General features: G+C 39.9%; 2 protein-coding genes across 2 annotated transcripts in view; both read left to right on the top strand.

Annotated features, from left to right (window-relative positions):
• The window catches only part of LOC110498631, a 38,137-nt gene extending 23,223 nt beyond the window's left edge, over positions 1–14,914 (top strand). Inside the window, exons 25-47 of the mRNA XM_036989376.1 lie at positions 9–70; positions 6,776–6,932; positions 7,081–7,163; positions 7,548–7,775; positions 7,957–8,048; positions 8,722–8,849; positions 8,980–9,137; positions 9,317–9,366; positions 9,488–9,579; positions 9,771–9,830; positions 9,944–10,040; positions 10,143–10,326; positions 10,545–10,696; positions 10,888–11,010; positions 11,213–11,311; positions 11,450–11,629; positions 11,918–12,058; positions 12,472–12,638; positions 12,740–12,809; positions 12,899–12,969; positions 13,329–13,512; positions 13,813–13,915; positions 14,293–14,914. Coding sequence (XP_036845271.1) covers positions 9–70; positions 6,776–6,932; positions 7,081–7,163; positions 7,548–7,775; positions 7,957–8,048; positions 8,722–8,849; positions 8,980–9,137; positions 9,317–9,366; positions 9,488–9,579; positions 9,771–9,830; positions 9,944–10,040; positions 10,143–10,326; positions 10,545–10,696; positions 10,888–11,010; positions 11,213–11,311; positions 11,450–11,629; positions 11,918–12,058; positions 12,472–12,638; positions 12,740–12,809; positions 12,899–12,969; positions 13,329–13,512; positions 13,813–13,915; positions 14,293–14,504 — 2,893 coding nt within the window. The 3' untranslated portion in view covers positions 14,505–14,914. The remainder of the gene's footprint in view (positions 1–8; positions 71–6,775; positions 6,933–7,080; positions 7,164–7,547; positions 7,776–7,956; positions 8,049–8,721; positions 8,850–8,979; positions 9,138–9,316; positions 9,367–9,487; positions 9,580–9,770; positions 9,831–9,943; positions 10,041–10,142; positions 10,327–10,544; positions 10,697–10,887; positions 11,011–11,212; positions 11,312–11,449; positions 11,630–11,917; positions 12,059–12,471; positions 12,639–12,739; positions 12,810–12,898; positions 12,970–13,328; positions 13,513–13,812; positions 13,916–14,292) is intronic.
• Positions 14,915–15,967: 1,053 nt separating this feature from the next.
• Positions 15,968–22,726, top strand: part of LOC110519118 (probable E3 ubiquitin-protein ligase HERC4) — a 32,797-nt gene continuing 26,038 nt past the window's right edge. Inside the window, exons 1-16 of the mRNA XM_036989374.1 lie at positions 15,968–16,307; positions 16,614–16,728; positions 16,857–16,927; positions 17,297–17,518; positions 17,703–17,794; positions 17,986–18,116; positions 18,298–18,425; positions 18,564–18,640; positions 18,726–18,844; positions 20,172–20,231; positions 20,336–20,441; positions 20,572–20,764; positions 20,907–21,064; positions 21,160–21,240; positions 21,376–21,486; positions 21,658–21,750. Of these exons, the coding sequence (XP_036845269.1) occupies positions 16,079–16,307; positions 16,614–16,728; positions 16,857–16,927; positions 17,297–17,518; positions 17,703–17,794; positions 17,986–18,116; positions 18,298–18,425; positions 18,564–18,640; positions 18,726–18,844; positions 20,172–20,231; positions 20,336–20,441; positions 20,572–20,764; positions 20,907–21,064; positions 21,160–21,240; positions 21,376–21,486; positions 21,658–21,750 (1,986 nt within the window). The 5' untranslated portion in view covers positions 15,968–16,078. The remainder of the gene's footprint in view (positions 16,308–16,613; positions 16,729–16,856; positions 16,928–17,296; positions 17,519–17,702; positions 17,795–17,985; positions 18,117–18,297; positions 18,426–18,563; positions 18,641–18,725; positions 18,845–20,171; positions 20,232–20,335; positions 20,442–20,571; positions 20,765–20,906; positions 21,065–21,159; positions 21,241–21,375; positions 21,487–21,657; positions 21,751–22,726) is intronic.

The raw sequence follows: 22,726 nt of genomic DNA, 5'->3' as shown, positions 1-22,726 counted from the left end.
CCGTCAAGGGACTTGCCCATGGCAGTCTTGAGGGTGTGGTTGGTTCGTTCATCCAAACCTGGAGGAGGGGGTAGGAAAGGGATATCTATTGACAATGGAAGATATTAAAATGTCAGATTATGTCAAATCAAATTGTATTTGTCACATGCTCCAAATCCAACAAGTAGATCTTTCTGTAAAATGCTTACTTACAAAGCCCTTAACCAACAATGCAGTTCAAGAAACAGTTAAGAAAATATTTACTAAATAAACTAAAGTAAAAATAGTCAAATAAAAAGTAACACAATAAAAATAACAATAACGAGGCTATATAGAGGAGGTACCGGTACCGAGTGGAGGTACAGGTTAGTGACCCCATGGAAGGCCACTGATGCCAGGAGAAGTGTGAAGACGGATGAAAACGTAAATCAACAAAATGAATGTTACTGTGTGAATGAAATTGTCATGTTTGGATTGTTCAAGAGTTCGTAAAGAGCTATGAATGTGGATATATTTCATTGTACTGCAGATGCTTTGGATTTATAGTTACAGGGAAACTGTGGAAAGTTCAGAGGAAGCAACACACGGGTGCGCTCCTATCATTTAAATATAGTTGATTAGATTAGAATCTGGTTGTGTTTTCCTTTCTTACATTTTCCCCTGAGCCATATGTGTACCCAATTCAGCTAAATGTAATCATTGTCCCCTGAGCCATATGTGTACCCAATTCAGCTAAATGTAATCATTTTCCCCTGAGCCATATGTGTACCCAATTCAGCTAAATGTAATCCTATTGATAAGCTTGAAATGTTTTCCTATTTAATTTGCATAAGTTAACCATTGTGATTAATGATATTTACTATCTTCTGCTTTTTATGAATAAACAGGCATCAGTAAAAACAACCACAACAAAAGGTTTTGATGCTCTGCATAAGGCCCTTTGATTTTTTATTTGTTTTCCATGAATGACGACTGCAGTGGAAGAATGAGAGAAGGCGATGTACTCGCGACTGGTGACTGGCTGGTGTGTGAGGCCCAGCATGATGACTCAATCACGATGTATTGCATTGTCTGGATGGAAGACCATCTGTGGCCTTTTACAAGGTTCAAACATACCTTTCATTCAATTTAAGGGGCTTTATTGTCATGGGAAACATATGTTTACATTGCCAATGCAAGTGAAGTAGATAATTAACACAAGTGAAATAAACAATCAAAAGTTAACAGTAAACATTACACTCACAAAAGTTCCAGAAGAATAAAGACATTTCAAATGTCATATTATGTCTATGTACAGTGTTTTGTACAAGTACAAAAGGGAAAATAAATAAACAGAAATATAGGTTGTATTTACATTGGTGTTTGTTCTTCACTGGTTGACCTTTTCTTGTGGCAACAGGTCACAAATCTTGCTGCTGTGATGGCACAGTATTTCACCCAGTAGATAAGAGTGTGGCGATCTTTAAGAAGAGACGTTCTCATTGAAGTCCTTGGGTCACTGATGGCAGGAGAGGTGTGAAGACAGATGAAAAGGTGAATCAGCAAAATGAATGTTACTGTGTGAATGAAATTGTCATGTTTGAATTTTTCAAGAATTCACAGAGCTACGAATTGGTATATATTTTCTTTGTGCTGTAAGTGCTGTGGATTTATTGTTACAGGGAGTGTTATTTTGTTGGTCGGGCAGCGGATAGTTCAAAAAGGGAGCAACACAAGGATGCGCCCCTCTCATTTACATTGAGTTGATTAGATTTGAATCTGGCTGTGTTTTCCTGTCTTGTTTTAACTAGCAAAGAAATGTTGATTCGGGTTGGGCGTGAGTTTCTGCTTGAATTTGGTTAAAAGGACAGTGTTCATACTTTGAGAACTTGCTACCGTGTATCAGACACACATTGTGTTTTCTCATAGAGACTATTCTGAACTGAAGACACGTTACCATGTTGTTTTAGCCTATTTGGTGATAGTCAAATACTCTGTTATTCTGTAATGTATAATGTTTCATGTACACTAATTGTTTGAGTGTCAATTATTTCATCATATTAGTTAAATAGAGTAAATGCAATCCTCATTTCACAGAGTAATTATTTGATTGACTAAATGTTTATAATTTAGAAGGTTTATTGGTAGTTGTTATTTACACTATACACTTACAGTACTGTAGCATATTGTTGGGTACCACCTTGGCATCTCTGACCTGCTTGCCTCAATTAATTAATGCTAGAACAGTGGTCGCCAGGATTAGCTATTTGTATCTAGTCTCTTAATAATTGCATAACAGTGCAAGTTAGACATGTTCATTATCGTCGTACTGTCATTGATGCAATGATTCACTATCTTGTTAGATCCTCCAGAGAAGCACAGGGCCTGTTGCATTCATTTTTACAGAAAACCACAAACCACCACTGCAATATTGGCCTACACTCAGAAAAAAAGGTGCTATCTACAACCTAAAAGGATCATGATAACATGCAACATAGCACCACCTTTGAAGGTTTTCGTCAACCTCTGCTCAGACTAAATAGCAGTGTTCCAAGAACCTCCACCAGAGGTGACTGTAGTATCCTCAAACGGACAAAAAGGAGACACAAGAGGGCACCCCACGCACATTTTAGATCCCAAAGTGTCTTTATTTTCATACTGTATGATCTCTCTCATCACTATCTCATTTGCCATATTCTCATGTCTTTTCTTGGAACTCCATCCATACACACACAACTGTACCGTCTTGTTTAAATTTCTCACATTTTAGGTGTCCAGCTGAGGCTTTGGATGGATCATGTTGCAATGAGATGGGCACAGAGGTATGTGTGTAAAGTCATTTTCAGTGTGGTGGCAAATTAGTTGAGCAGGAGAAGAGGATGTGGTTGCTTGTGGAGGGAGAGCAGTGTGGGTGGTGGGTAGAACAGCTGCAGTGACGCTGATTGGTTTCTCTGGCTCATCACTTCTTGACTAAAAGAAAGACTTAGAAATGAGTTTGACATTGCCATAGTTCAACAGCTGAAAAGCCTTCATTAACATACTCCCAGAGATAGCAAGACATTCAGTATTCACTGAATGAAGTAGCCTACCCATCCCCATTTACAATTTCATTCATCAATGAAATAAGTTATACTATAACACATTCAATTACATTATTATTGTAGACTATAGGCTACTCCTGTATCTACCTTGTACAAAACCATAATCATTGAATGAAGTAGCATACCCATCCACATTTACAATGTAATTTATCAATTAGATAAATAATACTAACACATCAAATGACATTATTATTGTACACTAGCCTACTCGACACAGTAAATAATATTGCCTATGTGCTTTCAACTCGTTATCAACAAAAATAAATTATTTTCAAATAAACCAAATTTGCCTTATTCACACAGTAGAAATAAATATTTGGCAACAATATCACAACTTAAATATAGCCTACTTACAATCGGATCAAAGACATCTTGGTAATTATTTTCATTGTCTCTAAGGAAACTATCTAGGGTATACACTCTGGAAAATCACTTCTGCCGCTTGTAGAAAAACAAACAAATGAATGTCTGTGTCGCCACCGAGCTCTCAAATACCGTGCCCGTCTCTCACTTTATGAACAGTCACTGCTATCTGGATTCCTTGGGATGTCCCTACCCTGAACCCTAAACTATAACCCTTAACTAACACTAAACTGAACCATTTTACATTTATACTTGATTGAGGGAGGGACATCCCAAGGAATCTGAATAGCACGGACCCTCTGGGAAAGCCTATTAACTCCTCTATTCGATTGAAAGCCATGGACTCAACTCTTATTGGTTGTTTGATGCTGGGAACTGGTAACATCTACAAGTCTCTGCTAGGTAAAGCCCCACCTTATCTCAGCTCACTGGTCACCATAGCAGCACCCACCAGTAGCACGGGCTCCAGCAGGTATATCTCACTGGTCACCCCCAAAGCCAATTCTTCCTTTGGCTGCCTCTCCTTCCAGTTCTCTGCTGCCAATGACTGGAACAAACTGCAAAAATCTCTGAAGCTGGAGACTCTTACCTCCCTCACTAGCAGTAAGCACAAATCACTGCACCTGTACATAGCTCAACTGTAAATAGCCCATCCAATTTACCTCATCCCCACACTGTATTTATTTATTTATCTTGCTCCTTTGTACACCAGTATCTCAATTTGCACATTCATCTTCTGCACATCCTACCATTCCAGTGTTTAATTACTATATTGTAATTAATTTGTCACCATAGCCTCTTTTTTGCTTTACCTCTCTTATCCTACCTCATTTGCACATCCTGTATGTAGATTTTTCTACTGTATTATTGATTGTTTGTTTATTCCATGTGTACCTCTGTGTTGTTGTATGTGTCAAACTGCTTTGCATTATTTTGGCCAGGTCACAGTTGCAAATGAGAACTTGTTCTCAACTAGCCTACCTGGTTAAATAAAGGGGAAATAAAAAAAATAAAAAAAATAAATAAAAAAACACCGTCTGTGATTGGCTAACAACATTTAGATCTGTATACAGCGAGATAAGATAACAGGTGTTGAGGGAAAGACAGATTACCTATAGATTGGACGTAATCTTTTCTAGGCCATTATTGATAACAAGGTGGCTATATCGGAATGTCGGCTTGCACGGGAAAAACTGTACATTTCTAACAGTTATGGTTGAGATTGAATCAATATAAATATAAACTATGCACCCTCTGACTTTCATTAACACGCAGGCGTCATGTAGAGGTTGGTATCTGGTCATGTCAGTCAGACGTTCAATAGCAGTCAACAGCCAAACAGTGGTACGGGTGCCTAGGCTTAATTCTGGCACACATCACCCCCCATATCTGTCAATGCAGCTTTTGAGTCAACATGTTGAAATATACCTTACTTAAATCTGGTTTACTGTGAGGTCAATAACTCTGAACAACATCATCATGGGCTAACAAAATGTGCAATAGCAAGCTAACAAAGTTTTACACCGGGTCCCCTTCTAATCTTTGCACCACAGATAGAAAAATGAGACAGATATTTCACTGGATTTTTAAATGTGAAGAATCCGGTCATTTGTTACCATTGGAAACGGCAGGCTGTGGTCTATCTTGGTTTAGTTAGACAAATCTTTGTTTGCGCTCTCTCCCTCGGAGAAGGAACAGTCGCCAGCGCGCCGAAATATACTTTTTAGGTACGACTCCAAAATGACTTTGGCTAACCACTTTGACTACGCCTCCTAAAAGTGCCACCGTACACATAACTGCTGGTTTTAGGCAACACTAAAAAGGCAGGGCTGGCCAGGGCTCATGTTTGGAGTATTCATTGCAGCAGGTCAAAAGACTCTGGGCTGAGATAAAATCAAAGCCCGGGTTTGGTGACGTCATTGGTTTCGACATAATTCTGACTTTATGAATGTGGTTACTAGTGACGACCCTCGGAGGCTCGAACCCCTCGTTCTGTTCTGCTGATTGGCCAAAGAATGATAAACGAAATTAATGAAAGCCAATTATACTTTATCGATCAGATAGCTGAGCGTTTCTCAGATAAGGTAATTGGGGCCAATCAACGCAAACTGTTTACATTTTCATTATGGGGGTCCAATCAATTATGCAGTGCATACAATCTGGAAAATCAGTGATCATTGATAACTACTGTAAATCGGATTTAATGCCTTCTGATATTTTACTAAAAGTAGCTCACACACAGGCACATGCGCGCGCACACGTACACAGGTAGTGCCCTATACAGTCTTCCTAGGTGGACCACACTTTAGTCATTCATCAGTCAGTCATCATGTTCTGCTGGGGAGACGGTTCGAGTGGACAGTTTGGTCTAAACTTTGAGAATGTGTCTGTTCCTATAGCAGGGAATATATTCTCTGATAAAATCACAGAAATTGTTTGTGGGGAACAACACACTTTATTTCTCACCGTAGATGGCAGGATCCTATCATGCGGGCGCAACTCAAAGGGACAACTTGGCAGACAGAGGAACAGAGATTCAAAACTACCAGGTAATACATAATTTAATGATATCTGAATATTTGGGTGCAAGGCTCGCTATGTAGGCTATGTACAGAATAGGTGCAATGATCGCTATGTAGGTTATTTCAGATTAAAGTGCGGCTAAAATGATGCTTGCGTTATAATAATTTAATTATTTATCATTATGCTTCACAATATTGTTCATAATTACAGATTATATTAAAATGTGTAGTAGCCTATATTTAGCCTCGTGAACTTTATCACAACTTTCAGAAATTGGTACACTATCCCTCAATAAAACTACAACATCGGCTCAGTTTCTGTTTCGTTTCTCCATCCAAATCAGAAGAACGAAGGTGAACTGTTGCTATGTAATTTACGTCATCCTCAAGATAAAATCTAAAACTACAAGATACGATAACAAGTACATTACATTAGAACATTTATCATCACAGGCATCATGAACAAATTATTAAAGTCGATCAAAACAATTGCACACCTCGGTGAACTCATTTATCATCAGGGTGTTAAACTGCCCTAGTGGTGTAACGGATGTGAAACGGCTAGCTTAGTTAACGCTAAATAGCGTTTCAATCGGTGGCGTCACTTGCTCTGAGACCTTGAAGTAGTAGTTCCCCTTGCTCTGCAAGGGCCGCGGCTTTTGTGGAGCGATGGTTAACGATGTTTCGTGGGTGTCAGTTGTTGATGTGTGCAGAGCCCGGGTATGGGCGAGGGGACGGTCTAAAGTTATACTGTTACAGTGGCACCAGGGAATCCAAATGTAATGGTATTTAACCCTTTCCAAATAAAACTGTGTGTTCTACCCGTTTCAGCCCCAGTGGAGGGTCTGGGGGTAGTGGTCTCTGTGGCTTGTGGTCAGGACCACTCTGTAGCTGTGTGCGCATCAGGACAGGTCTACTCCTGGGGGGCAGGGGGTGAAGGACAGCTGGGCATCGCACCTACTACTGTCTCCAAAGTCCCCAGGCCAAGGCAAGGAAACCTCCACTTCAACTTGAAATAGATCTTGAATTATGCAGTGCATACAATCTTGAAATAGGTCAAGTAATGAGAGCCCTCTTGGATTCCACTGATCACTAACAAAGACAAAATGTACTAGATGTCTCCTTTTTTTTCACAGACCAGTTCCAATACCTTCGCCCTTGCCGATAACAGTGATACAGGTTGCTTGTGGAAATTCCCATTCTTTGGCCCTGACTAAAGGTATAACATACTGTACCTACTGATGTCTCTCACACAGACTACATTCCATCTAAACTATGATAACCACATGCATCAGTTAGACTACACTTAGAAAAAAAGGTGCTGTCTTAAACCTAAAAGGGTTATACAGCAGTCCCCATACGAGAACCCGTTGGAGAACCCTTTTTGGTTCCAGGAAGAATCATTTTTGAGTTCCATGTCAGACCCAAAAGTGTTCTACCTGGAGCCAAAAAGGCTTTTCCTATGAGGACAGCTGAACAACTAATTTTTTCTAAGAGTGAACATCAAAAGGACAGTGAGATGATATTTATTAGGAAAGAATGTAACTCTGGAATTGTTGTGATGTAATTGTAATGTAATATGTCATTTCTTTGTCTTCTACAGGAGGACAGGTGTTCTCATGGGGTCTGAACAGCCATGGACAGTTGGGCCTGGGGAAGGGAGTCCCTCTGCAGCCCATACCTGCCCTGGTGCGCTCCCTCATAGGGGTCCCAGTGACTCAGGTAGCAGCCGGAGGAACCCACACTCTGGCCCTCACCCTCCCAGGCCTGGTCTACTGCTGTGGGGCGAACAGGGCTGGGCAGCTGGGACTCAACCGTGTGGATGAGAAAGGTACTACGACACTCTCTCTCTTCGTACGCTACTTGTATAAAAAGCTAATCAGGCTAATCCACCAGCATTTTCTCATTTGAACTTGGATTCCTTTGTTATAACCACTAAGTTGTTTTACAGATGTATTATAATGAGTGGGAATATTGTATGATGCTTGTTTGATGCTTGTTCCCCCTGCCAGGCCGGTTCAACATCTGTTCTGTGCCTGCTCTCAGAGTCTTGGGGGTTTCCTTCATCAGCTGTGGAGAGGCACATTCTGCTGTTCTCACCAAGGTATCATACTATTACTGTGGAGAGGGACACTGTTGTTCTCACCAAGGTATCATACTATTACTGTGGAGAGGCACACTGTTGTTCTCACCAAGGTATCATACTATTACTGTGGAGAGGGACACTGTTGTTCTCACCAAGGTATCATATTATTACTGTATTTTTACTGAAGGCCCCAAGGAAGGTATTGGTGTGAAAGGAGACAAATCCGACAGCTGTTCATTAGTTCATAAAAAGTATTTAATGTCCTAAACAGTGGGCACACTGGGAGATAGTTCTGCACACAAAGTCAGCATCCTCTCGAAGATACAATTCATCACATATAAATAAAGCCAGTTATATGAAATGACCTTGAACAGAGGTGAAAAACAAATGATCAAGTGTCTGAATACACAATGAACCATACAAGTTGTTATCTGAGTGCATGAATACAGTCTCATACTAAATGAGAAGTTACAGTTTTTTACAGAATAGAAACTCACAGGTTATACAGAATATGTCCTGATTATGGATGTTATTACAGATCTAGCCTCAGGGCTACCAGAGTAAAGGTCGACCCTTCAATACTATTATACTGTCTATTTAAGAAGTAATTAGGGCCCTGACTGGACTAGACCAGGAACAACTCTGGGCCTTGACATGTCAACAACTGGTTCTGGTTCTTTGTGGTCTTTAGGGTGGACAGGTGTTCACCTTTGGAGAGGGAAGCCGAGGCCAGCTTGGGCACAATGCATCAGCTAACGAACTCCTACCCAAACCGGTAGAGGGTATGGATGGACTGGCCTCACAGATAGCATGTGGCAGGTAATGACCAATAGCATAATGCTACTTATACACATATATACACATATATACACATATAATAAACAGATAGGAAACCAATCTTGAACATTCTCAGTCTGACTGTGTTTTTGTCTTACTGTAACTCTGCCAGCCATCACACCCTGGTGCTGGGGTCCTCAGGTCAACTCTGGGCCTTTGGCAGTGGGGTCAAAGGTCAGCTAGGGACTGGCATTACGGAGGGCTGCTTGCGACCCACCTCAGTGCTGCTGGAAAGGGCTTCTGGTGGGGCAGCAACAGTCATACACAACGGTACCAGATACAATGTGTATTCTATTCTATTCTCTTCTATTCTATTTTGTATTTGATTATATTCAATTATATTATGCAGCTACATACTGACTATGTAGTGTTTGTGTGACTGAGTAAGAACACATTACGAGATTTTATGTCCCTACAACCTCTTCTGTACATTTTTTTTTTTTTACCAGACATGAAGATATCAGTGGGATGGAATTCAAACTTCATTTACACTGCTGAGGTAATGTTTCTGACCTTTTATACCTCAGTAAAAGGGAGACTGGAACATTCTAAGTGTCTCAAGCAGCTAATTCATGTTTGAGATATTTGAATTTCTTATATTGCTTTATCTTCCTTTGTAGAGTTCTGAAAGAGAACAGCCAATCGGGAGGTTAGATAAAGCCAAGCTGCAAAAATGGCTGTCGATGGAGCAAGGAAATGCAGAGGCGCAAAGGTTAATTTATTATAATATTTATTTACGTGGAATATTAAAACATACAATCTACCATAGACAAAGGTTCTTTGTTAGTTTTTTTTATTTTTATAGCTAACTAAAAATGACATAAACAAACATTTATTTTACAGTATATTTCTTATAGTATAATTGTACTGAAACATCAAATATGTCCACATTTGTTCCAACAGAGAAATATCCTTGATGTTCTCTACAAGTTCAAGTCTGGTGGCCAGTTTCACCAAAGCCAGGTAAGTAATTTTAAAATGGAAGGTTTGGATAGTTTGAATTGAAAACGGTATGTGTACAGTTAGGACTATGTTGTGTTCTTGCTAATGCTATGCCCTCTGTTTCTTATGACCAGTGAGATTCCACAAGCAGCCGGAGCTTTGACAGTGGACCTAGAGGCTGCTAGCAAGGTTTTCGACCAGCTACTGAACATACCTTGGATTAGGAAATCAGTTAAGATCAACTTACTCTTTAAACCCATATGTTAAATGAATATATATTTAGAACAGAACTAAATGTTACTCTAATAATTTCTCTGTTATTTTTCCAAATAGGTAAACATTGTGCCACTGGTGGAAAATCTTTGCATTTCAGCAGCTATCATCAAGTCACCAGAGATCTTTCTGATACTACCCACAATCTCTCTTCTCCATGAGGACCACAACGTCATGAACATGGTCATGACATTAGCAGTATTTATCAGCAACCATCTGAACGAAACGGCTATGAAAACTTTAAGTAAATAACCCCTGACCTTTTCCAATCATCGGCTAATAATCACATTTGGCATCAGTTAAAAATGACTAGAATATTATTGTAATTGAACCATGGCTGACACTACATAGCCAGTGTATACACTGAGAGATAATCCTTTTTTGGCAATATCATGAAATGCAAACATTATTGTAATTTACAATAAGGTCATATAATGCACTTCATTTTCTACTGTATTCTAGAAGACTGGTGGTCGTCACTGGAGCCTTCCATCATGACTAAGCACATTCTGATGTGGAAGAATGCCCTGTCATTCCTGCTGAGGAATGGTCTTCTGGTTACCCACAACCCTGGAGTCAAACTCTTGCTACAACTCCTCAAGCAGCTCCACAAAGTCAGTGTCCATGCACCTTGCTTGTCAATCATTTTTATGCATTTGATCCTTTTCTATATTTCTGTCATTAGTTGAACATCCTCCAACATAACTCATTAACCGTTCAGTCCTTTATCGTAAATAATTCAGAATTATTGCAGACAAGACATTTGTGATGGAATGTAGAAATGTATCATTATGTTATGTCAAAGGCAAACAAAAGGGCTGGAAGAATCCAGAAAGTTCCAGCCAGTACCTTTTATGTGGAAGAGATCATTGGTAACGTCATTCCTATGGAGGACGTGAAGCTTTGGCGTTTTTGGTCAACAAGGGAGGTAATAAAATAACATAATAACTATCTCTAAATTAGAACAATTATGAATTGGCCCTCTAAGTTTTTTCTTAAAAGATGAGGGGGGAAAGTCATATGGTGGCTCCCCACTGGGCATCAGCGTACACTTCAGAGCATATGAAAGAAATGATACCCATAATAAATTGTTGAGATATTACTTGTGTTTTTGTGTGTGTCATTTCTAGGATATGGAGGAGATGCCTGTCATCTTTTGCCGTTTCCCATTTGTGTTGAATCTGATATGCAAGATGGCTGTTTTCAACATTCATGCACATTTTTCAAAGGTAAACTATTATTCCACTTAAAATTAATATGGCTTCATTATAAGATTAGATTGACCCATATTTATGTATACCTTACATAGTGTTTCCCCAAGCTGGTATATAGTTCTATATACTTAAAATTATGTTTCTATATTGCAGGAGGTTCACAAACTCGCCCACCGGCTGACAGTGATGTGTCCTTCTGGAACGTTCCGAGACAACCCAGAATCTCCCCCTGCTCCAGTCTTCCAGTTGACCTTAAGGCGCCCGTCACTCATCAAAGACACCTTCAGACAACTGGGTGCTGCAGATCATGACTACTTCCAGAGAGAACTTGTGGTAAAATTATCTTTTGTCAGTTCAAAAGGGACAATAAAGTAACATTCAAATAATTATCCCTGAGACCGAATGTTACAACTCAACTAATCTTGGCCAAATCAAACCAAATCTCAGCTACTCGATTTAACATTTTAATGTTAGACTGTCACTACCCACTGGACACACACTGGTTGAATCAACGTTGGTTCCAGTGAAACAAACGTGGAATAGACATTGAATTGACGTCTGTGCCCAGTGGTAGAGTCTAGAACTCAACCTAAATGTGGCCTATCTTACTGTATCCCTCAGGTGCAGTTTGTGGAGGACATTAAGCTGTCGCTCGTCAACAAAAGGGACTTCTTCCTCCATGTGTTTGAAGAGCTGTTGGCACCAGAGTCTGAGATGTTCATGTACAACGACACCAAGACACTGGTCTGGTTCCCTGCCAAGGTAAGAACTAGAATTAGGGAATTGCGATTTCATTACTGTATAATAAATAACTGCACTCTCAAGCAAATTAAAATAGTTGAGTAAGAACAGTTAGATTATTCTAAAAACAATCTAAATACATTTAGTCAGTTAATAGCAACAAAAAGAGATTCAACCACTACAGCAGTGCCACTATCTACACTGTATTAATCAATACAGTATTGTTTACAAGTATAATCACCATCACTCCCTACTCTCTTCTTGATGTTCCAAGGTTTTATAGTTGTACACATTCACAGCTAAAAGCTAAATTGCAGTATACAGACAACATAATACAACAAAGGAGATACAAGTTATTTGAAGAAGAATGGTGCCTGTTCTTGTTTATTCTTGATCTGTGCCTTGGCTCATGTACCACCTACCCTTACTACCAGCCCAGAGTGGAGGAGAAGAGCTACTTCCTGTTTGGTGTCTTGTGTGGCATGGCCCTGTACAACCACAACATTGTACACCTGCCCTTCCCTCTGGCCCTGTTCAAGAAGATGGTGGGGGTCAAGCCCTCACTGGAGGACATGAGAGAGTTTGACCCTGTTGTTGGAGGGTACGTTTGTATTTTAGAATGTACATTTTAGCATTGAATTAGTGTCCCTTAGAAACGGATTAAAATGTTTCAACATTAATTTATTTTTGCTGTAATTGAAGGAGTTTGCGGTACCTCTTGGAGGACTACACTGATGATGATGTTGAAGAAAACCTGGACATGACCTTCACCGTATGTATAATATTGAAACTGATTGTTGAGCAATGAAATACCAATAGATACAGTATGTGCATAGTGGTAAAACTGTTTATTTTCATCAGGTGATCTGGGATGACCAGAAGGTGGAGCTGGATCCCAAAGAAACAGGAAAACCAGTCACAAGTTTTAACAGGTATGGCTACACCAAGATCTGAATTTCATCACTCTGTTGCAGGAGAACTTTCCTGCAATGCAGGACATTTTAAAAGTGTAGTATATATTTTATGTTTAAAAAGGCTTCAGATTTGATTTTCCCGTACGAAAAATGTATCAACTCCTACAAAAATGTTGGTTAATTATAATCCACAATAATTCACATTTCTTGTTGCTGCAGGATTATTTTCCTGCTCTAGCAACCTGGCTCACATTACAGTCTATTGTCTGTAATGCATAATACAAGGTTGACATTTAGGAAGTTACAACAAGCAGGCTTTCTGCTTGTTCTGTTTTCTGTTTAAAAAAATATTAAAATACAATTCATTATTTTGACAGGAAGCAGTTTGTTGATGCCTATGTGAACCTTGCCTTCAACCAATCAGCGGAGAAGGTGTTTGAAGAGTTCAGGAGAGGCTTCTTCAAGGTGTGTGACAGGGACGTGGTGGAGTTGTTCCAGCCTGAGGAGCTCAGGGGAGTCATGGTGGGGAAAGAGGACTACGACTGGGACACGCTCAAACAGGTCTCTATATACAACCATCATTCATTACTCAGTGTGGGGCTGGGTGCTGACTTGAGAAATTAGGGCATAAATCAGTCAGTGTTGATGCATTTATATCAATGGGGGATTTGCTTTAATGTCAAGTTATGGGTGCGTATCTCAAGTTAGGACTGGGACTAGGAGATAATATGCTATACATTGTCTAAATGCACATGGTGCTTTGTGACATACTGTGTGACTTTGAGTGGTGAATCGTTTAAATGGTGTGCAAGTTTAATATTGTTTAATTATTGCTGCCATTTGTTTGGTTTGTATATCCAGAACACTGTGTATGATGGAGAGTATCATGCCAGACATCCCAACATCATCACATTCTGGGAGGCTTTTGAGGAACTGACAGCTGACCAAAAGAAAGCTTTCCTCCGTAAGTATGGCACTAAATTGCTCTTGGTTGAGTAAAACTGGAGGAACCATACAGTCTTTCATAATGCTGGTTTAGGGTTTTGTCTGCATATTTGAACTTCCTGTTCTACAAGAGCATTTACACATCATTTTTGTCTGAACACATTTGAGTAATTAGCAGACACTTACCCAGAGTAACTTACTGGAGCAATTAGGGTTAAGTGCCTTGCTCAAAAGCACAACAACATATTTTCACCTTCTTTGCTCAAGGTTTTTAACCAGGGACCTTTTGGTTGCTGGCCCAATGCTCTTAATCACTAGGCTACCTACCACACAATGACATCCACTATATTTTTTCCCATTCTGTCTACCTTTCACTCTCCCTCCCCTCCTTCTCAGTGTTCCTGACGGGCTGTGGTCGCGCTCCTATCCTGGGCATGGACAAGATCCAGATGAAGGTGGCAGTCCTGCAGAACTCTACTGAACTACATTTCCCAGAATCCCTTACCTGCCACTTCCTACTGCTGCTGCCCATCTACCCCTCCAAGGAGATGCTGCTGGCCAGGCTCAAAGAGGCATGTGCCCACAACAGAGGCTTCTGGAAGGAGTAATGGACACTATATATAGGCTACTGCTGTGTTCATCATTTCATTCAATGTGTTTCTTACATGTCAATATATCTCTTATGTTTAGCATAGGATTTTGGTTCTAGCCGCCTTGTAGGTTCAGATTTTCCACTATTTTTAAACTTTTTAAATATAGCCTTTTTCTATTGGAAATGTGAATATTGCAAATTCAGGATATGTAGCCTGCCCTATTATTGAAAAAACATTCCTTGACTTAATGTCTACTAACTCTGGGTGTGATATATAAAAATGACAGGCATTTGATGTAATCCTACATGTGAACATCCTTTTTTTCTGGACACGTCTGCATCATCTTTTGACATATATGTCTGTATCTTGTGTTTTGTTGACAGAATAATTCTGTCTGTATCTAATAAATAGAGATGATTAGTTCACCTCAGTTTTCTTTTATCAATGGGAACTGCTGTCAGCACTTCGATGCAGAGCAGTGGTGTGGTTTCTCCACCAACGTACATAACGTTCTGAGAACCATATGTTTCTTAGAGCTTGGTGAGAGCGTGGTTGTCCTATGGTTATTTTGCATACAACCTTCCCATAACGTTTCCTCAGGGTTCTATTTAAATGAATGTTCTCAAATTGTTCAGAGAACAATGTTCTTCCATGGGAAGAACAGGACTTCAGCATAACGTTTTCTGCAGGTTTTCTCATGTTCTATTTAAAGTAATGTTCTCAGAACATTAAAAAAACTGACATGAAAACATAACATTCTTTCAACATCCCTTGAATGTTATTTAAAAACATATTCCTTTCCGAGCATCAACAAAATTCTCTATCCTCTATCTTAAGTGTGTTTGGGTGTGTTGGCTGCAACCACTTAATGGCCACACCTGATCTTAATGAGTGCTTGTTTCCTTTGAAATTGTCTGTTTGAATAGACTAAAATGAACAGCTTTCTATGAGTTAAAAAAACATGGCATGCTAGCTCCATGGGTTTGCATGATTAATGCCTAAGCAAATGAATTGTGCTTGGAGTTCAAAACAGTTAACCTAAACTAGCAGTGTTATTGAAACAGTCTCAGGACATTGTTTAATTACCCTCAAATAACTTGTTCTCAGGTAATAAAACCCCCCAGGAAAACTTCCAGGGAACCATAGAATAACCTCCCTGCAACCTAGAAATGTAAGTCCCCAGAACAGGCAACATTTTTACATTCTCAGAATGTTCAAAATATGTTCAGTTTTAACCGTCAGGAAACGTATGGCTTCATCTCCAGAACCAATGGGAAACAAAAAAACGCATGTCCCCACAACTTCCAAGGATCCAAATGTGCTAGCTGGGGTGTTTGTTTGATTAAAATACTTTACCTGGCGCCTGTCTCGTTTGCTCAGGCCATTCCCATTGTGGCATAAGTTTCTGTTTGTAGAAAAACGTAAACTCAAGTTTCGTTTTCGTTCCTTGCTGTTATTGCATATGGTCGCGTTCATCCCTTTTCCCCTTCAGAACGCACTGACTCACAGGGCACAGAAAGACTGCCCTGACCATCAAGATTAGCTGATTATTGATACGTTTAGAAGGCGACAATAATAACACATTGACAATGTTTTCGTGGAGAGAGAACAGCCGTGATGGCTTCGGTTTAGTAAAGTCGAATGGTTTGGTAAAGGCGAACACGGATAATTGCCTAAATGTCATCCTCACGAAATCTTCAATTGCGCGTCTGTCCGCGGGTAATAAAGTGGTCGCGTTTATCAGAAGTAATGGGAAAGTGTCATTCGCTTGCAGGATGCACGAGTATAAAGATGGGAAAAGGGTCACATGGAAACTGAGTAAGTACCTTTCCTATAAGTTTTCCCGCAACACCATACATAGAAAAAAGGGTTCCAAAGGGGTTCATCAGCTGGACCCATAGGAATAACCTTTTGTTCCCATCCCCACTCAGACCACTCCCAAACAGTCCTGGACAAATTCTTGTTTGAAAAATTGCTCTTTGCTAGGAATTTTTTTAAACGTTTTTTTTTATTGAAAACATTGAGTAAGGTACTTAATTTTTACCGAGAAATTATTTGATATTGAGATAAAAATGGCTGCATTGGACCTTTTAAAAATATTTTATTTCTATTTGATTTGTATAGAGGGTGTGGAGTGCAGGGAGAAGATTCTGGCTCTGAGTTGCGGAGATGCCCATGTTGTTTTACTGTCTAAGGAGGGCAGAGTTTTTTGTCTTACCTCCGCCTCCAATGATCCCAGGTAGGACAGAATGACACATCTCTATTTCGGCCTACTCACACAATGTTTTGATGCATCTGTCAATTTTATCAACTGAACATATTGAAATAGTCACTTTTGGTCTGTCTGTTTCTCTTGTGTTTTATCAGACCAGTGGGTAACTTGAATCAGGTAATTCAAGTTGCATGTGGAGACCAGCATTCAATTGCACTAACCCAAGGTAAACAATCACATTCTAAATCACTCAGTTTGAGAAGGGATATGATAGGAGGCTGTCTGTGCTCTTTGAATGTCCTTTATACCAAATAGTCTCTGTTCCATGTACACAGATACTGGAAGAGATGGAGACCCACACACTGTCAAAACAATAAAAAAATAAATGGAGGTTTTAATGATAAAATCAAGATGTTTTTTTGGGACATGCCTTCAAGTTCATAGTGCAGAAATAAAGGGTGCTAAAAAACTAAATCAGTTTGAGAAGGTTCACAATAGACATTTAAAATAAAACTACATTTATCACATACTCTAACAATGCAGCACGTGTCCTGTGAGATTTCCTATGTACAAATATTATTTTACCTTCCATTAGATGGTAAAGTGTTCACGTGGGGCCAGAACTCCAGCGGACAGCTGGGTTTGGGGGAGGGAGAGCCCAGCACCTTGTCTCCCCAGCCTGTCAAGTCTCTGTCAGGGATCCCCCTGGCTCAGATCACCGCTGGGGGAGACCACAGCTTCGCCCTGTCCCTCTCTGGAGCTGTGTTCGGCTGGGGCAAGAACAGCGCCGGGCAGCTGGGACTGAGGGACACAATAGGTACTGTATACACAAATATTATTAAATAATATCTCTTTCCTTAATAGTTGGTATGTTTTAAAGAAAAGGAGTATGTTTGATATGTTTGAAGCAGACAGTATGAAATCATTATCATTATTTAGTCAAAAAAAAAAAAAAAACGAGCAAGGAAGAAAAAAAAATGGGTGAAATCTATTTTCTACAGACAGAGCTGCTCCAGCTCCTGTTGATTGCCTGAATCTAAAGAAGACCGTTGCTGTTTCCTGTGGAGGGGAGCATACTGCTGTTCTGACAAAGGTTCTGACGTTTTTTACACAACAATATATCCAACTGATAGTATGTTTATTCTCCCAGTACCATTAAGGTCTAAAGAATGTTTGGACCAATGATGTCTTGCTGGTTAGCATCACATACAGTAGAAACATTCATATCAACAACAGGAGCAGAACACATCCTCATGATAAATGTGTGAATGGGTTTTGTTCTAGGGAGGTTTCGTGTTCACATTTGGCTCGGGTCGATATGGACAGCTTGGACACAACTCTCTCAGAAATGAACTACGACCTCGACTGGTGGCCGAACTCTGGGGGGCAAAGGTGACCCAGATAGCCTGTGGAAGGTATGTAGTTACTAGATTGATATAAGTCATGTGAATCTCTGTAAAATCATACATAGTCACACAAAGATCAATGGATGTAGCTTGGAGTGTCACTGGGGAATATTATTAGATATATCCATTCTTAGGGATCACAATTGATTTGTGATTTTTCCTTGACCTACAATCCTGTTTGTCAAATTAGAAACCACACATTGGCGTTTGTGGGCTCCTTCAAAAAGATCTACTCATTTGGGCGTGGAGAGCAAGGGCAGCTGGGAAATGGAGTCAAGATGGACCAGTCTGTGCCTCTGCCAGTACAGCTACCACAGGGTAGTTAAATCATTTATTTTCCTCTGCATAACGTGACCTAATTAAAATGCAATACAGTACTTAGGCTGAAATGTTGGTCTCTATGAAATGATAAAATAACAGGTTTATAACATCCTAACTGTTTTGGGTAACTTTCAGACCACATTGATGACCAGCAAATTGAACAAACCTTTGCTGGAGGAAACCATTCTTTTGCCTTGTGCAGTTCCGCTAAGGTATTGCATTTACAGACAGTTTGTTCTGAGTGAGTCCTTAGTATTGAAGATTGTTTTTATACACTATGTCAAATTGTTATTACAGGAATCAGGAAAAGGGATGAATGACTCCCGTGTTGAAAAAATGATTCAAACATTAGACAATGACGTCATTGACAGATGGATCTTGCAATGCGACTCAAAATCATGGAAGAAAATACAGAAGTAAGTACCCGACATTACAAAAAGTATGTGGACACCTGCTGGTCGAACATCTTATTTCAAAATCATGGGCATTAATATGGAGTTTGTACCCCCTTTACTGCTATAACAGCCTCCATTTTTCTGGGAAGGATTTCCACTAGATGTTGGAACATTGCTTCGGGGACTTGCTTCCTTCAGCCGCAAGAGCATTAGTGAGTTCGGTTTCTGATGTTAGGCGATTAGGCCTGGCTCGCAGTCGGCGTTCCAATTCATCCCAAAGTTGTTCGATGGGGTTGAGGTTAGGGCTCTATGCAGGCCAGACAAGTTCTTATACACTGATCTCGACACCATTTCTGTATGGACCTCGCTTTGTGCATGGGGGCATTGCCATGCTGAAACAGGAAAGGGCTTTCCACAAAGTTGGAAGCACAAAGTCGTCTAGAATTGCTGTAGCATTAAGATTTCCCTTTACTGGAACTAAGGGGCCTAGTCCGAACCACAGTTGGCACTATGCATTCGGGCAGGTAGTGTTCTCCTGGCATCCGCCAAAACCAGACTAGTCCGTCGGACTGCCAGATGGTGAGGTGTGATTCATCACTCCAGAAAGCGTGTTTCCACTGCTCCAGAGTCCATTGGTGGCGAGCTTTACACCACTCCAGCCGATGCTTGGCATTGCACATGCTATGCGACTGCTCGGCCATGGAAACCCATTTGATGATGCTCCCGACGAACAGTTCTTGTGCTGAGGTTGCTTCCAGAGGCAGTTTGGAACTCGGTAGTGAGTGTTGCAACCGAGAACATATATATTTTTTTACGCACTTCAGCACTCAGCGGTCCCATTCTGTGAGCTTGCGTGGCCTACCACTTCGCGGCTGAGCCGTTGTTGCGCCTAGACGTTTCCACTTCACAATAACAGCGTTTACAGTTGACCGTGGAAGCTCTAGCAGGGCAGAAATTTGACGAACTGACTTGTTGGAAAGGTGGCATCCTCTGACAGTGAAACGTTGAAAGTCACTGAGCTCTTCAGTCAGGCGATTCTACTGCCTGTTTGTCTATGGAGATTACATGGCTGTGTGCTCGATTTTATACACCTGTCAGTAACCAGTGTGGCTGAAATAGCAAAATCCACTAATTTGAAGGGGTGTCCACATACTTTTGTATATATAGTGTATGATACAAATTAACCTCGTCCCCAGGATCAATACAAATAAACAACTCATGATGGTTGATAATTGGACAAGGCAACACAAACATACATGACTCAGTGACACAAAACAACTACTGAAAAGTTGAAGGTTTCAGGAACTTACATACACTGAACTATAAGATTCTTCACTTTTATTTTCAGGGAAATCACAAAAACGTTCTCTTCTGCATCATGTTTAAATGGGAGCTTCCTGGACAAACGGTAAGATCTCACTGCCTATCCATGAATGTTTTATCACATTATTGAATACTTTTATTGTTTTTTTGTTGCATATTTAATAGTATTTCTTGGTCTTGTTACTCTAGTCATGATAAACACTACCAAACCTCACTGAAGCACTCTGGCCTGGACTTGTCACTCGCCCGAATGGCTTTTCAAAGGCTTGCAGAAAAGGACAAAGTTCTGGCTGAGGTATCATTTCATTTATTATCTTTATGATCAGATACTTATTTTCTATACTTCTGTTTGTTGTCCTTGATATTCAATTTGACCACTTAAGTCATTTAGTTGTGACCCACAAGCACTCCTGTCATGGTTCTAGGTTGAAGATGTTGTCCAGCGCATACTCCTTCCCTCCCTGAGTAAGGATCCCATTGGGGTGGAGGGTCTGAGGGTGTACCTCATCATCCCTGAGCTCCTGAGGGTTCTCCGAAAACAACAACGTGGCATAGACATTACTGAGGCCTTCGCTGCTGCCATCCTCAGACTGAACCCAGACAAGCTCCAGGTCCTTGGTAAAGTCACCATCCATCAATACATCAATACATATATTCTCTTCTATTTTCTTCTCTTCTATTATTCTATTCTCTTTTTTTTAGATACATGAGGTCATCTGTGTGCTCTTGTATAAACTAAACTCCAGGCTAATTCCAACAGAGGGCCTATGGTCGACACTGTCAGATTCCTTCTTCCGAACCGTGGTGAAAGCATTCCACTCCGCGTCAGCAGAGTACCTTCAGCAGATGGCAGTCAAACGATGTGATCATGGAAAATCATTAAAGAAGACTTTTGGGGTTCTGCAAAGGCTTTATGATGTGGGTATTACTTGATCATTTCAAATATTGCTCATGGCCACAAATCATTTTAAATGTTCACTGCACTGTATATCAATATTCTCTCTTGCATGTAGGCGAACAGCAAGAGACGCAGAAGAATTACAGTTGACACTTTCCATATCAACAAAATTTGTTCTCTCTTTCAGTCTAAGCTGGTTTGTACAATACAGTGCATTTCATACACATTTCTGCAACAATCATTTAATGAAAAACCATGCAATGTTATATTTCAGGTCATGCAATGCAATGCATAATGTCTACTTGGCATTATCACCTCTATCCAAACTCAGGTACAAGACTTAAACTCAGAACTGAGAGAGCTGGTCTGGGATATCTCAGGAGAGGATGACACATATTGGATTGAAAGTGACATGATATTGAGCAAAATAGAATGTTATAAGGTATGTTATTTTTCTATCACTAGAAACATTTGTATTTTAACGTAACAAATGCCTACGTAAACAATATATATATTGAAAACTGTCTTGGGGAATGGACTACAGCCAAGGTAGTTGGGAAATTACACTAGGTTGTATTTTGAGTGTAAAATCCCTTTACATTTGGCACTTTAGGATAACATATTACGCCTCCTGAAGGACCACCCCTGTACCCTGGACACTGAAGCCAAATGTACAGTGTGGATGTATGCATTTGATCAGATCAAAGTAAGTACCTGCATTTTTTTAAACTACACTGTAAAAAATGACTTTTGATCAACCTAAAAAAGTTGCATCAACTGGTTAGAAGTAAATGAGTCAGGTTTTCTCAATTGAAAAAAAAACCATTTGTTGAAACCAAATACATGACTTAATTTAACCGTTATATTTGATTATTAAGAAACCTATATTTCAAGTTGCAACCTATTTCAACACTCAACTTACTTTTCCTCTTTGGTTAAACCTAATAAATCACAAATACTCACTAACATAAAAAAAAAAGTTTGGACACACCTATTCATTCCAAGTTTTTTTCTTTATTTTTACTATTTTTCTACATTGTAGAATATTAGTGAAGACATCAAAACTATGAAATAACACATATGGAATCATATCAAAATATATTTTAGATTCTTTAAAGTAGCCATCCTTTGCCTTGAAGACAGCTTTGCACACTCTTGGCATTTTATCAACCAGCTTCACCTGGAATTATTTTCCAACAGTCTTGAAGGAGTTCCCACAAATGCTGAGCACTTGTTGACTGCTTTTCCTTCAATCTGCGGTCCAACTCATCCCAAACCATCTCAATTGGATTGAGATCAGGTGATTATGGAGGCCAGGTCATCTGTGTCAGGACCCGGTTACGAACTCAGGTCTCCAGTGTGAGAAACAGTCACTTAGTAAACTGAGCCACTAATAGTGGGCAGAACCCAGAAGATGAGGCAGACACAGCAGTACTTGAGACGGTGATTTAATAAAGAAAAAAGATCTTCAGGCAAAAATATAAATCCACAACGTCAAAAGCAATTCCAAGAGAAGAAATGTATATCCTCCAAGACACAAGGAAAATTCACAAAGTGGTAAGAACAGCAGGGAAAAAACAAACCTCAAAAGAATAATCAAAAATAAACAAGAACAAAACCAGAGTACCCCAAGAAAATCCAACTAGAGAAACAAAAGTTCACAGCATGGCTGGGTGCTAACA

The sequence above is a fragment of the Oncorhynchus mykiss genome, chromosome 10 (genome assembly GCF_013265735.2).
Source record: "Oncorhynchus mykiss isolate Arlee chromosome 10, USDA_OmykA_1.1, whole genome shotgun sequence".
Taxonomy (NCBI): domain Eukaryota; kingdom Metazoa; phylum Chordata; class Actinopteri; order Salmoniformes; family Salmonidae; genus Oncorhynchus; species Oncorhynchus mykiss.
The sequence above is the reverse complement of the archived record's forward strand: the minus strand, read 5'-3'. Positions and strand labels throughout refer to the sequence as shown.